Below are 15,000 nucleotides of genomic sequence, written 5' to 3'. Positions count from 1 at the left end.
ATAAGAGCTTGTTGTCCTTTTGAATTAAGTTGATTTTTCTGACCCCAATGACAGATCTTGTTCTTGTTTTAATCATAAAATCAATTCATTTTTTAAACATTTGCACTGAAAAACAAGACAACAATCCTGAGGAAGAGCCTCACTTTTCTGCACTGATCAGAAGATACAGTAGAAGTTATTTCAGTCAAATCTGTTAAAAGTTTTAGTTTATATTAGTGAACAGTTAATGCATGTTAATGTTTCTTAATGTCAGTTAATAAAAATACAACTGTCAGTTCAAGACTATTAAATAATATTAACAGATACAACTTTTGATCTGAAAGATGCATTAGTGAATGGTGAAATGAACAAAGCTTTATGAATTCTTCAGAAGTGTTGTTCATTGTTAGTTCGTGTGCAGTAAAGAGTTACTGATGTTTGGTTGTTGTGCTGCGAGTGAATATGATGATGGTTTCTGCAGGCTGATTTATTCCAGAGAGGAATTATATTACTGGAGGAATGCAGAGAGGAAATGACAATTTAGGGCCAACAGAAATTCATAACGCAAGAAAATATTCACTCAGAGAGAGAGAGAGATACAGATGATGCTTTCATTCAAATCAGACTGAATAAATAACCCCACGATCATCAGCAATCACAGCTTATCTAACACAGTATTCTGCTGACGCTAAACACTCCCTTTGTAGTGTGTGTGTGTGTGTGTGTGTGTGTGTGAGTGTGTGTGAGTGTGTGTGTGTGTGTGTGTGAGTGTGTGTGTGTGTGTGTGTGAGTGTGTGTGTGTGTGTGTGAGTGTGTGTGTGAGTGTGTGTGTGTGTGTGTGTGTGTGTGTGTGTGTGTGTGTGTGTGTGTGTGTGTGTGTGTGTGAGAAAGTGAAGAGTGCGTTTAAATCCTTTAAGGTTTAAATCTTTTAAATCTTTTCCTTCAGGTGTGAAGGTCTGTTTCTCAGCACAGAGATTTCAGATCTGGTCCAGATGAACACAAACCAGATCAGACAGTTCAGTGAGAGTGACTGCGTTTGACCGTCTGCCAGGAGCCAATCAGATGCTGTGAATCCTCTGGTCATGTGACACGCGGCATCCGTTGCCATGGTGAGAACCCGCAGCTCACTGTAAACAACAGGCTGAGAGAGAGAGAGATCAGAGACCGTATCTGGACGGATGAACAGGTTTATACACAACAACATACAAAGTTTTTTGAAATCAAAGATAGATGTGTTCGAAATTTATTTAATTATTAAATGCATTTATTTTATTTAAATGTTTTTTTTACTATTATTTTTGCATTTATTTATTTTATTAATTTAATTTACAAATTGAAAAAATATTTATTATATTTAATATTTATTTTATTCACATTTATGTATTTATTATTATGTATTGTAATTGTAACTTTAAGGAACACGTGAAATGGTTTAGATGAGCAGTTTTTCTCCCTAGCAAAGGTTTATGAAGGTTTATTATGAAACATGAAGCTAGGGAAGGACACGTTATTCTCTATATGAATATGATCTGTACTTACAGGATCTCACAGATTCAGCAGCGGCGTCTTTCTTCAGCGATTCATCCGTCTGAGTTTCCCGCATCTGCAAACACACGCTTTAGATGATGCTTCAGTAAACGAGCAGAGCGAGAGACACGACAGCGGTTACCTTGATCAGCTCTTTGAGGTATTCAGCTCGACTCATCAGACTTTTAATCTGCGAGAGAAAATCAGGGCATAAATGAACTGATATATTCCTTTGATATCATATTCAACCCATAACATGGTATTTGTGGTCAGGTAATAGATGGTTGTGAGATTCACATGACCCCACTAGATCTAGCAGACCGTAATCAATGGTTTAAGCGAGCGAGGAGCAGGGTTTGTGAAAGTCTGTTTTCTCTCGGAGCATGGAGGTGTTTCTTTAGCTGAGGAACACAACGTTTAACTGAATATCACAGCGGTGAGATCATTAAAACAACAGGTTCTTCATTGAGCTGAGTTTGTCTCCACCTCCTTCACTGAAGAAACAGAACGTCCAGCCCATCTTCAGAAGGTCAGTATAATTTTAGAATCAATGATAGACTATTAGACTTTTTATTTAATATTTCAAATTCGATTTTAGTTTCATACTTTGCATAATTTGATTTTGCTGAATGCGACAGATGCGTGTGAGTCATGTGACAGTGGTTCATGAGCTCATAATGCTGTAGGAGAAACAGAATAAATCGTCAGATGATGTTAGTCTCACCTCACTGTGGAGCAGCTCCCTGCGCCGGCCCTGAGATTCAGCTGCAGGAGACACACACACACACACACACACACACACATCAGATCATCACCAACACACACACACACACATCAGATCATCACCAACACACACACACACACATCAGATCATCACCAACACACACACACAAACATCAGATCATCACCAACACACACACACACACATCAGATCATCACCAACACACACACACAAACATCAGATCATCACCAACACACACACACACACATCAGATCATCACCAACACACACACACACACATCAGATCATCACCAACACACACACACACACACACATCAGATCATCACCAACACACACACACACACACATCAGATCATCACCAACACACACACACAAACATCAGATCATCACCAACACACACACACACACATCAGATCATCACCAACACACACACACACACAAACATCAGATCATCACCAACACACACACACACACACACACACACACACATCAGATCATCACCAACACACACACACACACACATCAGATCATCACACACACACACCACACAACACACCATGTGGTTGCTATGCAGTTGCTCAGGTGTTCTGAGTGATTAAATAGCTTGTCATACTGTAGCTTGTGATTGTTGTGTTGTGGGTGGTTGCCAGGGTGCTGTCATATGGTCGCTATAGTTTTATGGGTGGGTTTTAGCATGTAGCTCTGCAGTTGCTATGGTTTTCTGAGGGTTTTGGCATGTCCTTATGGGATTTTCCGAGGGTTTTAGCATGTTGCTATGCAACTGCTATGGTTTTTTGAGGGATTTAGCACATTGTTATGTGGTTGCCATGGTTTTCTGAGGGTTTTATCATGTTGCTATGCAGTTGCTAGGGTAATGAAAGACTTAAGTTTTGTCTTCAGTCTGTGGGATTTTTTCTATTTGCTTTAGTTTTATTATTAGTGAATCCTAGTGATCTAAACAAACCAGTATGCTTAACTCACCAATGAGCGGCAGTAAAGCGAGTAATGGAGGAATGTTTCAGCAGCAGTCTCATTATCAAGCGCCCAGCGGCTGTTTTGATTAGGCCAGCGCTGGCACTAGCGTCGTAACAGATCAACAGTGGCGCGCAAAGAGCTCTCGAGGAGTTTGAGAGTAATGGTATTTAATGAAGAGCTGCTCTCAATGAGATCCAGATGATCGTACCACACACGCTGACCTGGCAACCACTCACCCCTACATCTGGACGCCTGACGGCCTCCGCTGATCGCATTATGAAGAGCCACATCTTACATTTGTTCAAAACTCACTCACCAGGGTTACTATGGTATTCTGGGTTGTTACTAGGTGGTTGCTATGGTGTTCTGGATAGTTGCTAAGCTGTTGCTAGGCGGTTGCTTGGGTGTTCTGAGTGTTCAAGTTTATTTGTATAGCGCTTTTTATGATACAAATCGTTGCAAAGCAGCTCTACAGGAATTTAAGTTTCCACAATATATTTATATATTGCAGAACCTTAATATATTTAACTTATGGTAAAATTTGTTAATTCTGTATGTTGTCTGAGCGTTGGCATCCTCTGAGGTCCTCTGAGGGGTTGGCATTATCTTTCTCAGGTGTTCGGTCATCTCAGATCATTTAACACCTATTCCTAAGCAGTTGCTAAGGTGTTCTGATGGTTGCTAGGCTTGGTGGTTACTATGGTATTTTGGGTTGTTACTAGGTGGTTTCTAGGGTGTTCTGGATGGTTGCTAGGCTGTTGCTAGGTGGGTCTTAGGGTGTTCTGAGTGTTTACACCTGTTGCTAGGGTGTTCTGATGGTTGCTAAGCTGTTGCTCAGTGGTTGCTCTGGTGTTCTGGCTTGTTTCTAGGTGGTTGCTAGGGTGTTCTGGATGGTAAGACATCTGTGTTTTATAAAATGAGTCAAGTGAAACTTCTGCACTGTGAGTTTTTATGAGGATTTACCCGCCAGCACCAGTAGCAGCTCGCCCAGACTCTGCTGGTACAGATCGAGCGTATCGTAGTCCTCGGCGCCGCTCTCCTCCTGCACACATCACAACTCTATTACCCATCATGCACCACTGCAGCTCACATGACACACATGCAAATGAGCCATCGCAACAGTTACCCGGGCAACAGCAGTGGACGCCACTTCCAGCGCCGTCAGCAAACGCGGCCGATCTCTAGACATTTCTGTGAACGACCGAAGATCTGAACGTCAGAACTGCAGTGAGATATTAAATATTAATAATGCAGCACTGCTTACCTATTAATATGTTCCTGGTTGATTTTGCCTCCTCAAAACTGATCTTGTTGTCTGACCGGACCAGCGCTTTGAGCTCCTCGGCACGAGACACATACTGATTCACCTGAGAGAAAACAAATCTGTCACATCTACTGTTCTTATTAATTAGATTATTGTTATGAACTAACTTTGCTTCTTTATTATTTTGAGCCCCAGTTCCCAGGGGTTTGGAACGACATGATTTCTTTACCTTCTGTCTCAGTGCTTCCTTCCTCTGTCTGTCTGTCTCATCTGAAAGCAGAGGCAGAGATGATGAGAGTGAATTGAGACTGGAGTAACAGAGAGACGGAGAAGCTGGTGTCTTACAGTGAATGGCAGGAACCAAGTGTTCGAGTGCACAACAGTAGAGAGATAACGCAGCCGGTCGCTCTCCATCCTGGTCCTTCTGCACCGCCTGCAACACCAGCGCTTTCTAGAGGACAAATACAGGTCACACACCACAAAACATAACTTTCTTCCTCAGTATTTCTGTCTTGCTTTCCAGTAAAAACACCTAAACATACTTAAATCAAAATACATTTATTTGAGAAGCAAAATTACTTAACATATGTCTTGTTTCTGAAAAAATGAAACAAAATGAAGTTAGTTTACACTTAAAACAAGAGCAAACGTGTCAGTGAAGTCATAAAAATAATCTTATTTTCCCTTTAAATATATTTTTCTGATCTCACGGATGGATGTTTCTCTGGTTTTAAGCATAAACTCACTTCATTTTGTTTCATTTTTCAGAAACCAAGACTTAATATCTTAAATAATTATGCTTCAAGTAAATGTAAATTGACTTAAGAAATGCAAAAAAAAAAAAAAATCTAGATTCTTAAATCTAGATACATTTACTTGAGAAGCAAAATGACTGAAAATATTAAGTCTTTTTTTCTGAAGAAACTGTTTTGTTTTTCATAAAATGAGAAAAAAATATCTGCCAACGGGGCAAGAAAAATAATCTTGTTTTCCTTTTGAGCTAAGATGATTTTTCTTAAGTTATTGTCAAATATTTTTCTTGTTCTAAGCCAAAACTAACAAAATGTTTAAAAAATCTTTCAGAAAACAACATGTAATATCTTCAGTCATTTTGCTTCTAATGTAAATGCATCATTTTAGATGTTTGTATTGAAAAACAAGACTAAAACACTAAGTTACAGAAGTTTTTTTGTAGTGATTTATCTGATATTATCTGATAGTGTTTGTCATAATTACACATGCATTTAGAGAAAAGTGCATGCTAACAAACTAAATCAACAGAGAAATAAAGTCTCAAACTCATTTTTGATTCATTGTGATTTGAACTGCAACATTTGATTCTTAAGATTCCAAAAGTAATGCATTTTTAAGTGGATTTGAGAAGTTTGTTGATTGTTTTTCAGTATGTTGTGCTATATTTAATACTAGGAAACGTTTTTACTCAAAAAATAAAAACTAAATGATATATATTATATATATATATCATTTTTAATCAATTATCAACTTGAAAGATTGTAAATAATAATTATTATTTTTTTAATTTTGTGATTTTTTTTTTTTATATTATTGTATAAATTTAATTTAAGTAGTCTATTTTAACATTCTTGAGTTTGCCACAAGTATAGCCTTTGATGATGATATGATGTAAAATAATAAATATATAAATCTGAATTGAATCAAGAGCCTATGAATAAGAATCTAATTGAAAGAGGAAATCAGTGGCAGCAAGCAGCTCTGAACAAACCAACAGACTCGTGTGATATAACTGCACTGAACCAGTGTTTGTAGAGCAGCATCTGCGAGACACATTTGCTGAAGTGTGGTCTGACACGAGACGAGCAGCGGCGGCTTTGCCTCTTCAGGACTAAAATAAACATGTGAGAGTGTTAGTGTGAGTTCATCTGCGCTGACTCTGTGGCACTCACAGCCTTCCCGAGGCTCTCAGAGCTGGGCATGTGCTCCAGATCCACGAAGGGATGCAGGAAAAACTCGTCAAACGTGATGCGGCGGTCGGGGACTCGCTCCAGCAGCCGCAGCAGCAGATCTCGACAGTCACGAGAAACTCGAGCTCCAGACGGCAGCTAAACACACAGAGAGCAGATCACAGCAATGACTGGTACAACCGCACCATCTAGTGCCCGGCCACTCATTAGTGTGGGAGAAATGTGTCTCTGCATCAGTGTCTCTGCAATGGATGCTCTGCAGTGAATGGGTGCCGTCAGAATGAGAGTCCAAACAGCTGATAAAAACATCACAATAATCCACACCACTCCAGTCCATCAGTTAACATCTGGAGAAGACTAAAGCTACTGTTGTGTAGCAACACAAGTGAGTCAGATGTTGACTCTCACCTCGATGGGTTTCTCACTGCGGATCTTCTCTTCTAGTTCAGTGAATGAGCGAGAGGCGAACGGAGCTCGTCCAAATAAAGCTTCTGCTCTCAAAAAACACACATACAGTTGGTCAAAAATGTGGAATAATAACATTTATTAATGTTTTTGAAAGAAGTCTCTTCTGCTCAACAAGGCTGCAATTATTAGATCAAAAATACATGAAAAATAATTAAATATTATTACAATTTCAAATGTTTCTATGTGAATAACTGTCATTTATTTCTGTGATCTGCAGCTGTATTTTCAGCATCAATACTCTAGTCTTCAGTGTCACATGATCTTCAGAAATCATTCTAATCATTCCTGGAGCACAAAAGCAGTCATCAGTAGCACAGGTATATTTGTAGCAATAGACAACAATACATTGTATGGATCACAAATCTGGTCTATGAACTTCCGTTTACTCACCACCAGAGGTCCCTCCTCCATCACATTGACCTTCACACCACACAGACTATTACATTTTACCCTGGATTGCATTTCCCATCATTCATTGCACTAAGTACACACAGCTCACACCTGAGAACCATCTCACAATCACACACCCTTTATAAACCATGGACTTCTTTTCACAGATCGCTGAGTATTGTTCTGCGTTTAGCACTCTCTTAGCTGCCTTATCGAGCCATTCTGTGTTTCTGTTTAGTCTCAAGTTCTGTTCAGCGTTTATCACTCACCTGATGCTTTACTGAGTCTAGTGGCCAGTTCTAGTTAGTCTTGTCATTCTGTGTTTCCTTGTTTCCTGTTTTCTGATTCCTGCCTGTGTATCTTGGATTTACCCTTCCTCTTTCTGTTTGGATTCTGTTTGCCCCTGTTTGGACTATTGCTCGTGTACTCGGATTACCCCTCATGTCAAGCCCTTTGGATATTGTTTGCCGATCAAAGACCCACGCTTGCCCTAGGATTACTCGAGTCTTGCCCGTGCCATACCCGTTTGCTGTTATTTGACTATGTTTATTAATAAAAGCTTGCACTTGGATGTGCTCGCCTCACGTCTCGTCGGCTCCGTTACAGTATGAGTCAAAATGATCCTTTTTTCTTTTATGACAAAAATCATTAGGATATTAAGTAAAGATCATGTTCCATGAAGATATTTTGTAAATTTACTACCATAAATATATCAAAACTTAATTTTTGATTAGTAATATGCATTGCTAAGAACTTCATTTGAACAACTTTAAAGGAGATTTTCTCAATATTTAGATTTTTTTGCTCCCTCAGATTCCAGATTTTCTAATAGTTGTATCTCAGACAAATATTGTCCGATCATAACAAACCATACATCAATTCATCGAAAGATTATTTATTCAGCAAATAATAAAAATGTCAAAAGAAATTGACCCATATGACTGGTTTTGTGCTCCAGAGTCATTTCTGATTATTATCAATGTTGAACACAGTTGTGCTGCACAATATTTTTTGCAGAAACCTGTAATACATTTGAAATGAAGATATATTGAAGAATGCAAACAACGCTTACTTTCATTATGAGCACAAAAATCGTTGTGTTTGACCGAAGGAAGAAAGTCATACAGGTTCGGGACAACATTAGGGTAAGCAAGGGATGAAATAACTGAATTATTCCTTTAAATCTTATTAATATTTCTAATCGATTATTAAATTTGATGTTTGTGTCTCACCGTATAGAATGACCCCGACGGACCACAGATCCACACGAGCATCATAATGGCGTCTGCACACCATCTCAGGAGCCATGTAGAGCGGAGAGCCTCTCAGAGCCTGCTGCTCGTCCCAGGGGCTCATGTACTGCGCAAAGCCAAAATCTACACACACAGCCGGATATTCATGTTATTATGAGATGATGAGGAGTCAAAATTGCATCAGACATGTGACCAGAACACCCCGTGAGCCTCTAGAAAACACCTGTGAAAAATCAATCCCTGCTTCATATTAACAGTGCATTAGACCTGATTTCTACTGTCTTTTCTTCAGGTGTAATAACAGTGCTGCTGACAGCAAGCTCATAACGGTCATGAAGGTTCACCTGCGAGCTTCAGCACGTTTCCACTCAGCAGAATGTTCTGTGGTTTGAGGTCCAGATGAGAGATGTTCTTCTCATGGAGAAACTGAAGAGCGCATGCTAAACACACACACATACACACACACACACACACACACACACGAGACACAACATGTCTTCTCATCTGAATCAGTCTGTATCAGTCATTATAGATTCGGTGTTTGTGTGTGTGTGTGTGTGTGTCTGTTTGTGTGTGTGTGTGTGTGTGTGTCTGTCTGTCTGTCTGTGTGTGTGTGTGTGTGTGTGTGTGTGTGTGTGTGTGTGTGTGTGTGTGTGCGCGTGTGTCTGTGTGTGTGTGTGTGTGTGTGTGTGTGTGTGTGTGTGTGCGTGTTTGTCTGTCTGTGTGTGTGTGTGTGTGTGTGTGTGTGTGTGTGTGTGTGTGTGTGTGTGTGTGTGTGTGTGTGTCTGTGTGTGCGTGTGTGTGCGTGTGTGTGCGTGTGTGTGTGTGTGTGTGTGTGTACCGATCTGCTGTAAGCAGCGACGGGCGACTCTCTCTGGAAGAATCCGGCGACTGCGTATAAATCGGGACAAATCTCCTCCTGAACACCACTCCAGAATCAGATAGATGTTCTCGCTGTCCCACTGACAGACAGACAGAGGAATGAGGATTAGGCATTAAGAGGTAACAGGGTAACAGGGGGTAAGATGAGCCACCCTCCTTCATTTTTTCAGTTGCTGGCACAAAATCTCATATCAGCAGTTTTGGTGAATGGCTACACTGTGTCCAGAAGTACATCTGAAAGATTTATTCAGTCAAAACAGTTTTGAGGTTAATTGATCTAATTGTGTGTCACTGGAAAATAGTGACCCATGACATTATGTATTACACTGCCCTCCAAACGTTTGGAAACGTCCTAGAAAAGTGGGGTTTTGGACAATATTGGCATGAATCCTTTTTAATTTGTGATAATTTTGGGCTGATAAGGGACAGCACAAACATTACATAAATAGTTTATACATAGAAAAAAATGACATTTTCGATTCATCAAAATATCCAGCATTAGCAGCTATTACAGCTCTGCATAATCTGGGCATCTGAGCTGTTTATTCAAACGTTGACTTGATACTGTATATTACTCCAAGCCTCCTGAAGCATTGCCCAAAGATGATTCACACTGGTTGGACACTTCTTACGGACATCACGGTCCAGTTCCAGTTGGGTTGAGGTCAGGTGATTGGGGAGGCCAGCTGGGACGTGTGCTCGGGGTCATGGTCTTGTTGGAAGGTTGGGGTGTTTCCAGACTTTTGAAGGGCAGTGTATGTTGATTTATCAAAGTTTTTGTGTCTATTTAGATCTTCGGACACATCTGTGTTTTTGGATTTGTGGAGTGAAAGTTTTTACAGCTTTGTCTGTCGTTGGTTATTCAATTATTCAACTAAATGGTCAAAATATAATTTTAAATAGAACAGTTAATGTAGTATTTTACATTATTGACTAGTGCAGTCAAACGACTAATCACGATTAATCACATTCAAAATAAAAGCTTTTGTTTACATAATTATGTGTGTATTGTGTACATTTATTATGTATATATAAATACACACTCATGCATGCATATACATAAAAAATGTTTATATATTAAATATATGTATATATAATATAAACTATATGAATATAAATATATACATGTATAGATCGTTTGACATCACTATTAATGACACTATGTAACAATGACTATATTACAGTAATGTGTTACATTAGGGACAGCATGATTATATGTATGTTGTGAGTAACAGCAGATATCTAACAGTTACAGTAATGTGTTACATTAGGGACAGTATGGTGATATGTATGTTGTGAGTAACAGCAGATATCTAACAGTTACAGTAATGTGTTACATTAGGGACAGCATGATAATATGTATGTTGTGAGTAACAGCAGATATCTAACAGTTACAGTAATGTGTTACATTAGGGACAGCATGATAATATGTATGTTGTGAGTAACAGCAGATATCTAACAGTTACAGTAACGTGTTACATTAGGGACAGCATGATGATATGTATGTTGTGAGTAACAGCAGATATCTAACAGTTACAGTAACGTGTTACATTAGGGACAGCATGATGATATGTATGTTGTGAGTAACAGCAGATATCTAACAGTTACAGTAATGTGTTACATTATGATATGTATGTTGTGAGTAACAGCAGATATCTAACAGTTACAGTAATGTGTTACATTAGGGACAGTATGGTGATATGTATGTTGTGAGTAACAGCAGATATCTAACAGTTACAGTAATGTTACATTAGGGACAGTATGGTAATATGTATGTTGTGAGTAACAGCAGATATCTAACAGTTACAGTAATGTGTTACATTAGGGACAGTATGGTGATATGTATGTTGTGAGTAACAGCAGATATCTAACAGTTACAGTAATGTGTTACATTAGGGACAGTATGGTAATATGTATGTTGTGAGTAACAGCAGATATCTAACAGTTACAGTAATGTGTTACATTAGGGACAGTATGGTAATATGTATGTTGTGAGTAACAGCAGATATCTAACAGTTACAGTAATGTGTTACATTAGGGACAGTATGGTAATATGTATGTTGTGAGTAACAGCAGATATCTAACAGTTACAGTAACGTGTTACATTAGGGACAGTATGGTGATATGTATGTTGTGAGTAACAGCAGATATCTAACAGTTACAGTAACGTGTTACATTAGGGACAGTATGATGATATGTATGTTGTGAGTAACAGCAGATATCTAACAGTTACAGTAACGTGTTACATTAGGGACAGTATGATGATATGTATGTTGTGAGTAACAGCAGATATCTAACAGTTACAGTAACGTGTTACATTAGGGACAGTATGGTAATATGTATGTTGTGAGTAACAGCAGATATCTAACAGTTACAGTAACGTGTTACATTAGGGACAGTATGATGATATGTATGTTGTGAGTAACAGCAGATATCTAACAGTTACAGTAATGTGTTACATTAGGGACAGTATGGTAATATGTATGTTGTGAGTAACAGCAGATATCTAACAGTTACAGTAACGTGTTACATTAGGGACAGCATGATGATATGTATGTTGTGAGTAACAGCAGATATCTAACAGTTACAGTAATGTGTTACATTATGATATGTATGTTGTGAGTAACAGCAGATATCTAACAGTTACAGTAATGTGTTACATTAGGGACAGTATGGTGATATGTATGTTGTGAGTAACAGCAGATATCTAACAGTTACAGTAATGTGTTACATTAGGGACAGCATGATGATATGTATGTTGTGAGTAACAGCAGATATCTAACAGTTACAGTAATGTGTTACATTATGATATGTATGTTGTGAGTAACAGCAGATATCTAACAGTTACAGTAATGTGTTACATTAGGGACAGTATGGTGATATGTATGTTGTGAGTAACAGCAGATATCTAACAGTTACAGTAATGTGTTACATTAGGGACAGTATGGTGATATGTATGTTGTGAGTAACAGCAGATATCTAACAGTTACAGTAATGTGTTACATTAGGGACAGTATGGTAATATGTATGTTGTGAGTAACAGCAGATATCTAACAGTTACAGTAACGTGTTACATTAGGGACAGTATGGTGATATGTATGTTGTGAGTAACAGCAGATATCTAACAGTTACAGTAACGTGTTACATTAGGGACAGTATGATGATATGTATGTTGTGAGTAACAGCAGATATCTAACAGTTACAGTAACGTGTTACATTAGGGACAGTATGATGATATGTATGTTGTGAGTAACAGCAGATATCTAACAGTTACAGTAACGTGTTACATTAGGGACAGTATGGTAATATGTATGTTGTGAGTAACAGCAGATATCTAACAGTTACAGTAACGTGTTACATTAGGGACAGTATGATGATATGTATGTTGTGAGTAACAGCAGATATCTAACAGTTACAGTAACGTGTTACATTAGGGACAGTATGGTAATATGTATGTTGTGAGTAACAGCAGATATCTAACAGTTACAGTAATGTGTTACATTAGGGACAGTATGATGATATGTATGTTGTGAGTAACAGCAGATATCTAACAGTTACAGTAACGTGTTACATTAGGGACAGTATGGTAATATGTATGTTGTGAGTAACAGCAGATATCTAACAGTTACAGTAACGTGTTACATTAGGGACAGTATGATGATATGTATGTTGTGAGTAACAGCAGATACCAGAGGAAGTGTTCTGCTGCAGGGTGAGGGAAGGCTGGGTCTTGTACCTCGAAGTGTTTGAGCTGCACTATGTGAGGATGCCGGTGTTATGGATCAACTGGGGATCGTGTTAACTGGGGACATGCGCGTGCACGCTAATAGTTTTACCTGAGTTTCCAGCAGACGTTGGACCTCCACAGATTCGTCACAGGGAATTTTCAACGGAACAGATTTCAAAGCTTTCCACATTATTTGTGAATGTTTTGTATTATTGGACTTATGTATGGACTTTGTATTATTGTATTATGTTCCCCTGTCCATGTTCAAATGTATCTGACGCGGTTTAAGGGAAGTCTTAATGCGTTTTCAGGTCACTTCTCAGACCACGCCCAGATTAATTTGTTTAGGCTATCTTAAATTCGTTTCAATATATATATATACAGTGTATATATATATATTCTAATGACAATTGTACATTCATTAAATAAGGTGTTACTTTGTTTCTTTGCAACGCGTGTGTAGGCAGTTGTTCAAAAATATTACTTAATTTGTGTAAATGAATTCGAGCATCAATATTGCTGTGGTCAAAGGAATGTCAAGCATTTCATTTTCTTTCTTTTTATATTACTAAAGAATGAGCGATAAACAAGCTATAGTTTTGCATTATGCATATAATTTCGAATTAGTGACAGATAAAATGCAGTGAATTATGCTGAATAGGGAATGTTCAACAAACGTATACACATAGTTAGGTGTTGAGGCAAACACACACACACTTTTACATTTATCTGACGCTTTTATCCAAAGCGACTTACAATTGCTATATATGTCAGAGGTCGCACGCCTCTGGAGCAACTAGGGGTTAAGTGTCTTGCTCAGGGACACATTGGTGTCTCACAGTGGATTCGAACCCGGGTCTCTCACACCAAAGGCATGTGTCTTATCCACTGCGCCATCAGAGTAGCTTATCTCTGTTTTTTTCTTCACACCCCTCCCCCCTCTCTATATAATCACTCAGAAAAGAAATAATTTGATTAAGAACAATCGTAAACTCAATGAACAGGCTTGTCAATAAAAAAAAAATATTGACTTTGCAATTCATGTTTGTTTTAGGTCTACTGCTAATTTTAACTTAATCTAGGCCCATATCTGTTCATTATAACACATGACAACACACTACAGACACAATGTGATCCAGTAATATTGAAAAGAAAATACTTCCATTTGTATTTCAGTTCGTAGTAGAGTTTGATCATCCATTGAAACTAATGTCCCATGTTAAAGTGGGCGTGGTTGTGAGCGTGACTCCGGAGCATGGTAAACTTCCCAAAAACCGCGGGACATACACAGGTATGGACATCGCGGAATCAAAACGCTTTATTATGCTTGATGCCAATGTATACAACTGGTGAAAAACGTTTTTTAGTCTATGATCCGTAGAATATCTCAGTGACGAATCTGTCGCCGTCTAACATCTGCTGGAAATCCAGGTAAACATTTTAGCGTGCACGCGCACACCCCCAGTTAACACGATCCCCAGTTGATCCATAACACCGGACTGTTCTGAGGATCTCGATCTCTGTCAGCAGGTTCTCCATCGAGGCTGGATTCAGGCTCTTCTTACTGACCACCTTCACAGCCACCGCCTCCCTGCTGTCAGTCTGACCAATCAGAGCATGCCAGTGATCAATCAAACAATCACACCACACTAATAACTGAAGCAGCTCATCTATTCTTCTGCTAATAACAGACTATCAATAATCAGAGATCGATCATCACTCGCCTTTCTGAAAGCTTTATAAACTGTCGCATATGAGCCGCTTCCCAGTTTCTCAGTCAGAATAAAGTCTTTGAGCTTCGGAGGAGCAGCCATTCCCAATCAATAATCGATAATCAATCACATTCACAGC

The 15,000-nt window shown here is 38.7% G+C and overlaps 1 protein-coding gene across 1 annotated transcript in view; it reads right to left on the bottom strand.

Moving 5' to 3' along the window:
• Nucleotides 1-1,390: 1,390 nt before the first annotated feature.
• LOC306843275 (serine/threonine-protein kinase ULK3-like) overlaps nucleotides 1,391-15,000 on the bottom strand; it is a 13,709-nt gene continuing 99 nt past the window's right edge. The window contains exons 1-16 of the mRNA XM_079374649.1: nucleotides 14,874-15,000; nucleotides 14,645-14,751; nucleotides 13,159-13,192; nucleotides 9,382-9,502; nucleotides 8,885-8,980; nucleotides 8,520-8,663; nucleotides 6,838-6,920; nucleotides 6,412-6,567; nucleotides 4,832-4,937; nucleotides 4,716-4,756; nucleotides 4,487-4,589; nucleotides 4,349-4,413; nucleotides 4,186-4,264; nucleotides 2,231-2,271; nucleotides 1,649-1,696; nucleotides 1,391-1,582 (exon numbers count right to left, since the gene is read on the bottom strand). The exon at nucleotides 14,874-15,000 is cut by the window's right edge and continues 99 nt beyond it. Of these exons, the coding sequence (XP_079230775.1) occupies nucleotides 1,487-1,582; nucleotides 1,649-1,696; nucleotides 2,231-2,271; nucleotides 4,186-4,264; nucleotides 4,349-4,413; nucleotides 4,487-4,589; nucleotides 4,716-4,756; nucleotides 4,832-4,937; nucleotides 6,412-6,567; nucleotides 6,838-6,920; nucleotides 8,520-8,663; nucleotides 8,885-8,980; nucleotides 9,382-9,502; nucleotides 13,159-13,192; nucleotides 14,645-14,751; nucleotides 14,874-14,963 (1,410 nt within the window). The 5' untranslated portion in view covers nucleotides 14,964-15,000 and the 3' untranslated portion in view covers nucleotides 1,391-1,486. The remainder of the gene's footprint in view (nucleotides 1,583-1,648; nucleotides 1,697-2,230; nucleotides 2,272-4,185; nucleotides 4,265-4,348; nucleotides 4,414-4,486; nucleotides 4,590-4,715; nucleotides 4,757-4,831; nucleotides 4,938-6,411; nucleotides 6,568-6,837; nucleotides 6,921-8,519; nucleotides 8,664-8,884; nucleotides 8,981-9,381; nucleotides 9,503-13,158; nucleotides 13,193-14,644; nucleotides 14,752-14,873) is intronic.

The sequence above is a fragment of the Barbus barbus genome (genome assembly GCF_936440315.1).
Source record: "Barbus barbus genome assembly, chromosome: 23".
Lineage (NCBI taxonomy): Eukaryota > Metazoa > Chordata > Actinopteri > Cypriniformes > Cyprinidae > Barbus > Barbus barbus.
The sequence above is the reverse complement of the archived record's forward strand: the minus strand, read 5'-3'. Positions and strand labels throughout refer to the sequence as shown.